General features: G+C 38.1%; 1 protein-coding gene across 1 annotated transcript in view; it reads left to right on the top strand.

Moving 5' to 3' along the window:
* ptprt (protein tyrosine phosphatase receptor type T) overlaps positions 1-12,566 on the top strand; it is a 293,754-nt gene that overhangs the window by 211,980 nt on the left and 69,208 nt on the right. The window contains exon 19 of the mRNA XM_063910759.1: positions 11,721-11,875. Coding sequence (XP_063766829.1) covers positions 11,721-11,875 — 155 coding nt within the window. The remainder of the gene's footprint in view (positions 1-11,720; positions 11,876-12,566) is intronic.

The following is a 12,566-nucleotide window of genomic DNA, read 5'->3' as shown; positions in this document are numbered from 1 at the left end:
TAAATGTGCACATTTTCAATGTATTTAAAACCACTTAAGGCATTTAAATACTGTCATGTTACATGTTTCATTTATATAATATTATCAAATACCTTCTATTACTCAATGTAGTGTGTGATAAAACTGTACATGAAGCACAAGATTAATTATGAAATTCAAATCTATGTTTTCATCTCTTAAAAGTCAACAAACGCGCCAATATCCTTTGAGAATAGTGTCATTTTTTTGGGTGAGTAGATCAATAATTTTACAAGCTAAAGGGCTCCTAATCAACCCTTAAAGGAATACTCCGGAGTAGATTCACCCTAGGTTAATTTGAACCGTGACATCCAGCCAAGTAGCGCACCCGAAGTTTTTCCAATCTTGTCCGAACATCAGCCGAGTTACGGAGTTCTCCCGAATAGCTTAGTACACGCGCTAACGGAACCTCGACCTATCTCCAAAATTACCACACTACAATCACCTGTTATGACACCAAACTTCTGCAGTAGTATAAATGTGGTCTGTACTCACAAAACGATGCATTTCGAAGTTTGTACATAGTCCAGGAGTGTATTAGTATCAACACAAGCCGAATAGCTTCTAATCTGCTAAAGCTGCGTCGACGTCACTGGGCTATTCCCAGATCAAGGAAGTGACGTCGACGCAGCTTTAGCAGATTAGAAGCTATTCGGCTTGTGTTGATACTAATACACTCCTGGACTATGTACAAACTTCGAAATGCATCGTTTTGTGAGTACAGACCACATTTATACTACTGCAGAAGTTTGGTGTCACAACAGGTGATTGTAGTGTGGTAATTTTGGAGATAGGTCGAGGTTCCGTTAGCGCGTGTACTAAGCTATTCGGGAGAACTCCGTAACTCGGCTGATGTTCGGACAAGATTGGAAAAACTTCGGGTGCGCTACTTGGCTGGATGTCACGGTTCAAATTAACCTAGGGTGAATCTACTCCGGAGTATTCCTTTAATTAATTACTTTGAGTGTTGGCCACATCAGCTGATTTACAGTAGAATATGTAAGCTAAGTATTGCTGGATACAACTGTAAAATCTTCCAAAGATGGCCTCAAAATTGCTTTCTTCTTCAAAGGATGAAGCAGACTAAACAGATATATTGACCCTCTGGCTGCAGAGAAAAACTCAGCATGGCCAGACAACTAAATAGAGATACTGTAAAACTGTTAGACAGGCAACCACTCAGCATGTGTAAAAGCTTCATGCAACAAGTCCAGGGAGGAGAGTGAGATAGACAGCAAAGTATTATCGTATGAGGACACATAAAACGATCTGTAGAAACAGCAGTTAGATGGACAGGTTTGAACAGTTGGATAAGAAGACAAACTGAAACATTGGGAATTAACATGTAATGTCAACGAGTCAAAAACAATTATCCATCCAAACCATGAACTAATCCAATGTGTTTGTCCTTCTTCTGGGTTTTGCTCTGTTGTCATCATCGGCCTCACCTCACCATGCTTCAGAAGACATGCTTATTCCTACTCTTATTACCTGTAAGTAGATATTTCACATCAGGAATAACTCCTTTTTCCACCCATTATGTGTTCCTTATGACAAGCTTTTGATTTGTGTTATGATTCTGTCTTGTTTTCTTGCATCCTGTTTGACTTATATCAAATGTAACCCAATTGATTCGAGGATATCAATTGTTTCCCTAAAATAATCAAAAACCTTCTCGATGACATGCTAAAAAATAACCTACTCAAAAATAGCCAAAATGGAATCCATATTCCATACATCCATTCACACTGCAATATATAACTATATATAAAGGTTCTGCAGGAAGAAAAACATGACAGCCTGCAGGCACAAACCTTCATTAGGCAGGTGGTTATAAATAATAACTCTAAAGAAATATATTATTATTATTATTTATATATATTAGTAGATATATATATATATATATATATATTAGTGTATATATATATATATATATACTAATATATATATATATATATATATATATACACTAATATATATATATATATATATATTAGTATATATATATATATATATATACACTAATATATATATATATATATATATATATACTAATATATATATATATATATATATATATATACACTAATATATATATATATATATATATATATATATATATATATATATATATATATATATATATATACACTAATATATATATTAGTATATATATATATATATATATATTAGTATATATACTAATATATATATATATATATTAGTATATATATATTAGTATATATATATATATATATATATATATATACTTGTATTTAAAATCAGTTTCATCTTCAGTAGGTTCAGCCTTAATGGGCGTACACATAAAAGAATTCCCCTAAATATGTCACTGTGACAATTATCCAAGTACTTGAAAATGAATGTTTCCAAACTTAATTTCTAATCAAACACTAGAAAGGATACAGTTCACTGAATGAAAACAGTTAGACACAAATGTATGTAGCGCTTGAAGTGTTTGGCTAACTGAAGGCTAATGGGCTTTCAGTATTATAGCTTTTAGAGTTTGTGTCATCTTGGTAGAATGTTGAACGCACTTATTGTAAGTCACTTTGGATAAAAGCTAAATGCAATGTAATGTAATGGAGACATGCACTCCACAGCGCCTTTTCATCCTTATATGTCCAGATTCTTGATAATGACTTTACTTTAAATGGCTTTGCTATTAAAAGTTAGCATCCATATAGGAAGCTACTGGATAGCTTTGTGTGAGGTAAATGCAACTTCCCTCGCCATCTGGCTGTGCTTTAACAAAATTATACACTCCCAATATAGTGTCCGAATATTTCTATTGGAGGAGTTGCCGAGTCATTTCATTAGGTTTAGTTTCCTAAATGCCAACTGAGCTGTGTTCAGCTTTCTGCATACTTTTTTTAATGTTTGTGACAGTAACACTTTATATTTTCAGACATCATTGATGGGGTGGTAGTTATCAGGACACTTGTGATGTAACTACAGTATTAGTTTGGTACTGAGAGGGTGACTTCAGTCGGACTTCATCTGCATTGTTTGCACGCCCCCTCTCTTAGAGTGTCTCACCCTAAAAGGTCAATGTAATTCACTGTTATCTTCTCCAGCAAGTGGCCATTTCCTGTTATTAACCAATTCTAATGAGGGACTATTATAGATGTCCGTTCATACATGCACATTCACACACACACACACACACACACACACACACACACACACACACACACACACACACACACACACACACACACACACACAGACACACACACACACACACACACACACACACACACACACACACACACACACACACACACACACACACACACACACACACACACACCCAATTGCTGTGCAGACACATTCACTCTGTTGCCCCGAGCTCACCTACAAATCCCTGCTTCTCCAGCTGTCTTCAAAGCATCTGAACATTTCCTCTAAATGTGCAGCAGAGTCCTAACTGAGCGGAACGTTCATCATATTCCACCACTTCTTCTTAAAACAGCCACCCTGAGGCTGTTTCACCCAACTAGAAATTACTTCTTTACACTGAGAAACTGACACAATTAGGAAGCTGGCAGCCATTTCTGTGGGTTTGCAGCTTTTACACACACACAAATGTTGCTGAAAAATAATACACATTTCCATATTGACTTGCATTTCCATATGTCCACACAAATGTCAAAACTTATACAAACACTTCAAGTAAAATCCTGTGCAAACACACAGCTCACACTGCACAGGCAGAGATTATTTCACCTTTTTTTGAGGAAAAAAGTTTTAATTTATATATTTATTTTCAGGACTGAATATTGGTCTTTGTGTCAATATCAGATTTATTTTAATATATTTATGTTGCGCTGGATTATCAATATGCATACCAGCCTCAAAAATTGACTATTGTTTGGTCTGTGGTTCCTGCATTAATAAACACGGTCGTATTAAAACAAAGGCAAGGTTACGAACTCCGTTACGGCATAAACAAAACACTCAAACATTTTAAGACAGGGATACAAAAATACATTTTTAATTTCATAAGAAAGTTGTTGTGAGTTGATAGTTTAAAATTATTGAGAAGGAAAAATAAATGAGCTGTTTTCTTGTTCTTTCCTGTCAGATTTTTTAAATATCTGATGTAAGAAAAACAAAACAAAGCACAGACAGGGCTGCACACACACACTCACACACACACACACACACACACACACACACACACACACACACACACACACACACACACACACACACACACACACACACACACACACACACACACACACACACACACACACACACACACACACACACACACACAGCAATAGCCTAAGGATATTTACTGTTAGATGAGAGAGGGATTTCAAGTTGTACAAGACTCCAGCTGTGTTGGTGTGTGTGTGTGTGTGTGTGTGTGTGTGTGTGTGAGGGGGGGGGTGCATCTGTTCTCTCTCATCCCTCTCTATCCCTCAATCTCCCTTCCTTGCTGGGTCTGCCTGTAAATCCTGTGATACGCAGATGAAAGTTTATTTGGGCTTGGCCTGCAGCCTCCTCCGGAGCGACGCTGTCATCCTGAAGTGACGGACTGCCTGTCTGTCTGCAGCCGGCTGGGGATTGCTCGGGGATATTTGAGCTATTTCTCTGCCAACCCACTGGCTGAGGCCATCCTTGCCATAATGTGGCGGTTCTGTCAATCCCTCGACAAGTGAAACAATTGTTGTTTCTCTTGTTTAATTTCACGCCTTAAGGTGGCCCCTGATGACTCACAAGACTTCTGCTCATATGCAATGCCCTCTGCAATGCATCCCTTTCCAGGAAAATAATAAATAAAATAATCATTGTGGATTATTTTGTAGCTATACAGATACAATTTCTAGCTATACATATCTTTGGACAACACCATTTTAAAACAAAAGAAAACACTTAAATGATAGCATTTCATAAGTTAATGTGCAACAAACATGTAAATGTCATGCCATATGCCTATTCTTAGAATGTAAAAAATAGCTTTAATATTGGAAACGTTCAGTCTTTTGGTGAAATTAAAGAGGCACTATTTGGGATTTTTCCCTTTCCGCTAATATGTGATTATCCCTCCCCAGCAGTGGCTCAGTCAGTAGGGGCTTGGACTGGGAATTGTAGGGTCGCCGGTTCAAGTCCCCAAACAGACTTGAAATATGGAAGGTGGACTGCTACTTGGAGAGGTCCCAGTTCACCTCCTAGGCCCTGCTGTGGTGCCCTTGAGCAAAGCACCTCCAATCCCCCCTCCCCATTGCTCCCCGGGCGCTGCACAATAGCTGCCCACTGCTCCTAGTACTAGGATGGGTTAAATGCAGAGGACCAATTTCACTGTGTGTGCTCTGCTGTGTGCATGTATGTGACAAATAAAGAGGGTTTCATCCTCCGATTCTATCTATCTATCTATCCAATGCCTGAAATGCTTCCATTGAACTTCCGTAAGCTAAAGACACTCACGCTTCTATTGGGTAGCGCTACAATACATTGAATGTGATATGCGAAGGGGCGGGAAATTTACAACACGTGTCTAAAAAGTTGAACAACAGAACCATCAAGCTAACCAATCACAGCAGAGTGGGCTCTTTTTTCAGACCGAGGCTAAAAAGAGGTGCTGCAGCACAGGCAGTATGAGATTAACATTAAAACATGGAAACTGGTCACAGTAGAAGCAAAACATACAATGTGGCCCCTTTAAAAGGCAGCAAACATAACAATAACTGTCGAATTGAATGAGAGAGACAGACACTAGTATATATAATATTGAAAACAAATGTCTGTACCTTTTACAGAAAAAAAAAGACATGATCGAAACCACCAAGATTCACCAAACTGCATTATTTAAATATTAAGATGAACTTCAGTTGTTTAATTGGATATCCAGCATTTGGGAAATTAACCCTCAGTTCTCTTGGCACTTATATATCAAATTAACAATAATTAGAAAGCAGTCATTGGCTCATGATTACTAAAAGTACCACTGCTTCGCCTCGCTCACTCTATCATCCTATCTCGTGTCTCACCCATCAAATGAAGCTCTGAGTTCCCCCCACCTTAAAAAAAACACATGTCGCTCATTACCGGCAGATCAGAGAGCCTGCAATTATCATCGCCGGGGGCGCAAAGTAGTCCATGATTCTCTGCGCAGTCAGCACCCGCCGGTAACCTCAGTGCTTAATGAACTGCTGACATGACAGAAGAATAATGTCACACTTATTGCCACTTACAATATGCATGGAATTTGTCATTTAAATGAGTCCTTTAATGGGATGAATGTGTGATAGGTAAAGGTGTAGAGAAGGAATGGGGGAGGGGTGGAGAAAGCCTCTCCTTTATCACAATTATATCTATTGCTTTTCTCCCTCCACTCCCCCTTCACATGCTTCTCTGCGTTGTTTGTCACAGCACTTCACCTTTTTCTCTTTTTTGCATTCTCTCTCCATCTCTTCATCTTATAGATTTGGCTTTCTTTTCTTTGCTCACCTACTCTGCTTCGTCTCCTGCCCCTTTCTGTCAAAGTGCAGTCAGATAGCCAGGAATAGGCCACTCTAAGCTCCAATCACACAGGAGCTTTTGAGGCTCTGTCGCCTGTAAATTGGTGAGGAGTAGAAGGGTGGTTGAATCCAGGGTTGATGGAGAAATTATTATGGGCGACACTTTACCAGGGCCATTCTTCCTTTTCCGTCTTACACTTTTTTTTTTCCAACACTCCCTCTTGTTCCTGTGGTGGTTTTTCTTCCGCCCTCATCACCTTGTTTATTCTATTGCTTTACAGATTTGAAAAGGGACATCTGACCTCTCTTATTTTGCTTTTTGATCCCTTAAAGGTCTCTAAAAATGCAAATCCTACACAAGCACATTCACCAACACAAAAAGATCATAGATAATAAATCTGCTCAGCATGCGCAGCTTATCATGTGGACTCTTGTTATTCTTGGTGTAAAGGCACTCAGCATGCACACACAGACACACACAAAGATGGCCGCCAGCCCAGTCTCCATAGGATTTCTGTTCGTATTGGATGATTCTGCAGCCTTGATTTAGATCCAACGCAATTGTTTAGCGCCGAGCGGGCAGTAATGCTCTTTAAGTAGTGGAACAAAAAGTAAGCCTGGGAAGAGGATGCATGTTTGAATTTTTTTACAATAAGTAAAATAAAAAAAAGAAGAACTGTTTTCTAAGGACTCATCTGTCATATAACAAGGAACTGAACATATTGGTTGGAGATTATTTTTCATTTAAATAAATAGGTTTTCCTTTTCTATATTACAAAAGCCATAGTGTTGTGACTCAACCCCTAAGTATTTCATTACTTATTTGAAACTGTATTAGTCATTGTAGGAATGATATGAGTAATGTTCTGAATTAGTATTTTCTTATTTGCCGTCGGTAGTGACTGTGCTGGATGGAGCAGTTTTCTAAGCAGGCGTATTAGGCGGCTTCGTGATAGTTCGGAGAGAAACACACCAACTCACTGGCCAGTTTGCACCAACAGCCAAGTACAACAGACACACACACACACACACACAGACACACACACACACACACACACACACACACACACACACACACACACACACACACACACACACACACACACACACACACACACACACACACACACACAAATGCAGGTCCAGCACATGCAGTACTTACACAGCCTTCAAGGAGATCAAGTGTTTGCTCACAGAAACAAGTACACACACAACTCGCCTGCCTTATCGCAATGCTTATGCATGCATGCACGCACACACGCACGCACGCACGCACGCACACACACACACACACACACACACACACACTGACACTCTAACATGGGATTTCTGAGAGGCCTTACTGGAACTATTTAGACAGAGTGTGTGGCCACCTGTGGTGTGCATGTAGGCAATTCCTCTTTAGACAAATTACTCACACATAAAGATCCCCTCTCAATTTACTTGTTTCCTCTCATGTACTCAAATTAGATCCACCTCTCTCTCAATGCAATTAATCTATCCCAGAAGGGAAAGTTGATTACATAGCGAAAAATAAACATAGCATTGAGAATAAAAACAAAAATAAACAACAACCTTATTGAATAAATATTAAATAATACGCCACAACTTCTTCAAATAAAATAACTAATAATAAATAAGAACTACCACTGCTACCACTAATCGTAATACAAAAATGTACTGCACATATAAGTACAGTAGCTAGAAAATCAGCCGTTTCAGGTGTATTTGTTCAGCTTTAAGTTAACATAAGCACATGCTAATATGAACGGAGCTGTGTAGCTACCTGTGCCTAGACATAATGAAGAGATACAGAATAGCTCAAAACCTAAAACTACCAAGATAAAATGAACTTGTTAACATACTTTCAACTGTTTTCATAGTATATCTTTCTTCAGAAGACATTAGTTCTAATAAAAACATTTGAGGCATATCCTTCCATGGTAGTATTTCTTAACCCTCCTGTTGTGTTTCATCAATTTAGAAATATTGTCTTTAAACTGTGATTGCCTCAAGACCTTATGATATTCTCCACAGTAGGCATTTGAACATATACAATTGTTGATCACCGCTTTCATAAAAAGTTGAGTGGTTTAGTCATCTGTGTAACACCTATGATGTTTCTGGAAATACACACACAAACACACACACACACACACACACACACACACACACACACACACACACACACACACACACACACACACACACACACACACACACACACACACACACACACACACACACACACCTACACAGCCCACTGAATGCCATTCGTGACTGGATGTCAGACAATTCAAGTAGGTAGGAGATTGTGTTGGTGGGTAATGGAGGAGGTTTTCTGTTGACTTTTGAAAAGAGAACGACATTTTCATATGACTCATTTTGAAATAAATCTGAAAATGATTCCTAACTGATACATATTTAGTGATGGTATATGTTGTTCATTTGCAAAGCACAGCAGGTTTGGACAATTTCTGTTTAGTCTTGTGTTGTTAAACACTTGAAAAGGCAAATCAGTTTTCTGATAAGTGAAAAAGGTTTAAATGGTAGCTGGAAGTAAACAGCTTTTTGAAATTAGAGGATGGTTCAGGGACATTGGTCGAATAAAGAAAAGCTTTGCCTAAATGCGAAGCTTTGGCTGGTCAAGTTAGGGTTAGTGAAATGGACAGTCTTGGTTTTATAAAAGATATCTAAGCCATACTTGTGTTTTCAAACATATGGGCGTATGTCCCAATAAATTCCTCCATTGTGATTCTATGAGTTTTGCTTTCAGTTGTAGTGAATCTGGGTAAACAAGGACTCAACATGAATTATATTGAGGCAAACTAAGAAAGACTCACATGTCATTTAAATTAAAAATAATCCTCAGATTGCTGGCTTAAAACCCAACCTAAATTGAAATATCAGATCATAATTGGTAAAGGAACATGTATTAACAGATATTTTGTAGGAAGGTCACACATATGGTAATTCCTTATATAATAGCTTTGTTTCTGTTCTCCAAAGCCAGTGTCATAGTTATTATCCTTTTGAATTTGTATTAAATTTCCCAAAAATATATAAATATAAAAGAAATATATAAAATATGTAATATATATTTTGGATGACACCCAAGCAGTGTTCATTGAAATTGATGGGGGTAATGGACTGTCTACCCCAATGACTTTAATTGAGATTTTTTTTTGTTTTCACTATACTCTCACGACAGCTGGTTAAGAACATGTTGACTTCTGAACCAATCCATTCATGCGCCAATGTACAATGTACAATGTGCATAGCAATTGTCAAAGCAGAACCTAAGCTGTAACAATATTGTTCCAAGATGTTTTACCTTTTACATTGTATTTGTATGTTTGTTCGCATTTGAGAGGTGAAATTCAAATGTCCTTTTTTCTGCATCATTCAGTCTGAATTGAAGAATAGTACTAGATCTCTGGAACAAAAATGTTCATTGTTCCTCATCTGTAGAACACAAAAGATAGAGACCTACACTGAATGCTCACTGTGCCGGTAAATGACCTTATGACTCAGAAATCATGCAGGAAATGACTAACCTGCTCCTCCTCCCCAATTAAAGTCAGAGGAGTTTTTGGGTGGTCCTACTCAACCTTCAAAAAACCAGGATCACCAGGATATTTGCATTTTTTTCTCTTAAAAATAGCAGTTCTTTTAGTGTGCAGTCAATGACGGGATGACACTTTTAAAATGAGGCACTCTTATTATCACTTCCAGTGTGTTCAGGCTCATAGAGTGTTTCTGACTGACTGGAAGTACTTTTTAAAGAAATGCATACAGGACACGACTGTAAAAATCTGTTTATGGTGGTACTTCAGCCAGTTCTGGTGAATCTACTAGTCGATGTCGGATTGTAAAGGCCTGCTGTCACTTCTGCCATCTGGTGCCTCAGTGGACTTAAAACTGAAGGTTCAGGTACAACTGAAAAGTAGCCAATACCAAATTGCCAACAGATTGGAGTTTTGACGCTCACACAGACAGTGAATAGAAGAGAAAAATCCTTATGATACAACCACACTCAAGGGACATCTTATCAGCAGTCGCACAACTACATTTACCACTATATATAGCCACTGTAGAAGCCCTACATGTTATTGAATGTGAATGGATTTGCTTATTACTCAGCATTCAATCCTATAAACCTGAATTTGATTTCAATGTAGGAGATCTATAGATAGTAGATCCTTTTTAATATTGGAAGGGTGTTTCAATTCAAAAAGGCAAGATAGTGGAACGGTGTTATCTATTTGTATTATTCAATTGCAACTTCAGGATACCACCACAAAAATGCCGGAAAAACAAGAACCCTAATGGTGCGTTCACAACGGACTTAAAATGAAGATTCGCCGCGTAACTCATGGAATTATTTGTGTTTTCTTGTATCACTCAAACTAGACGAGTTGGCAAGAATGCAGGACTTATCCCCAACAACAAAACAATGAACATACTATGTTTAACATACTGATACCCATTAGTAAAAACCATGAGTGAACGCTTTGGCTAGTGTGTCCAATAGACCTAAAAACCTTTATAATATATGTTTTCTTAATCGAGATCAGATCTATAAGTCGAGAAGTTTTCTTTCTAATTTAAGATAATTAATGTCAGGGAAATTCCTCGCTCGATATGAGTGAAAATCTAACTCTCGCATTTGCGTCTAGTTGCACCGCCTGAGACAAATTTGTGTTTCTCCACCTCTTTGAATTAAGTTTAACCCCTAACCCTAACCCTAGAACAAATGTTGTCCTTATATGTTGCTCTCTACGTAAAATGCAATCTAATCATAGCCTTAAATGTCTTAAATTCATATTCACACATGATTATATGGCTTCTAATGCTTTCAACATGTTAAACTCTGTTAAAGAAGAGTGGGTTACCACAACAAGAACTTGAACTTGAATATGGCAGTGCATAAAGCAAACATGTCCCATTTTACCATGTTGTCATTTGTGTGTTCAAATCACTGCATATTAAGATGAAATAAACTGTCCTCTGCTTGCGGTTCTTACAATAAATCATTTCCATGACAGTATTTCTGATCTGGTGATGTATGTCTGTTTGTATACATGTGACTGTGTTCAGGTTCTGCATGTGGATTCCACACTTTTCATGCACGCCAGTTTGTGTAGATTAACCTGTTTGTATGTCATTGTATGTATGCTTGTTAATGTGTATTTGTTCATACAACTGTAGGAAGTTGGCAAAGAAGCAGAAAGAGACTGCCAGCAGCTCCACCCAGCAGAGGGAGATGGGGCCGGTCACCACAGCTGATAAGAGCACCACCAAAGTCAGCACACTGCACAAAGATGACCCCTTCTCCACCTCTAACCAGGACCTCAACGGATTCAGTAAGTCAAAATTGTCTGTGTTTCTGACCTCAATTTACATCCTAAATTTGGAGAATCTTCAGAGAATATGCTGTTACCAGAAAGTAGAATGGTAAACAAAACAAATATAGCTTAAAGAAATGTCTCTAATTTAATCTTTGTTTGAAATTGTAAAGTTTCATTTGCCCTTGTCTCTACGAGAACATATGCATATACTAAGTCTCGGTCTGCCATTAATCATTTTGTCAGATTAATTCATTCAAATAGTGGACTTTTTTTCATAATAAAACCCTCCATATGTTCCTTTTTTAGTAATATCAGCAGTATGTTGTACTGCATCACTGGCCTCCGTCTCACTTAGTGCCACTGTAATCATTTCCCCTGTTCCCTAAACTTTTTTTTGTTTCTGTCACAATCACATGCAAGAACATTTGTGCTTATTGCATTGGGACATCCTCAAATCCATCACTGTGAATTCAATGACAATTTTGTGAAATTTGTTGTACTTTTGCACGATTGTGTGTGTGTGTGTGTGTGTGTGTGTGTGTGTGTGTGTGTGTGTGTGTGTGAGTGTGTGCGTGCGTGTGTGCGTGCGTGTGTGTGCGTGTGTGTGTGTGCATGGTAATTAGACAGGGCCCCCTCGGAAGGATTCCGATTTTTTTCTGGTGAAAATGTCATGCTGGCCTTTTGGGAGTGCTTTGCCGTTCAAAGC

The sequence above is a fragment of the Eleginops maclovinus genome, chromosome 20 (genome assembly GCF_036324505.1).
Source record: "Eleginops maclovinus isolate JMC-PN-2008 ecotype Puerto Natales chromosome 20, JC_Emac_rtc_rv5, whole genome shotgun sequence".
Lineage (NCBI taxonomy): Eukaryota > Metazoa > Chordata > Actinopteri > Perciformes > Eleginopidae > Eleginops > Eleginops maclovinus.
The sequence above is the reverse complement of the archived record's forward strand: the minus strand, read 5'-3'. Positions and strand labels throughout refer to the sequence as shown.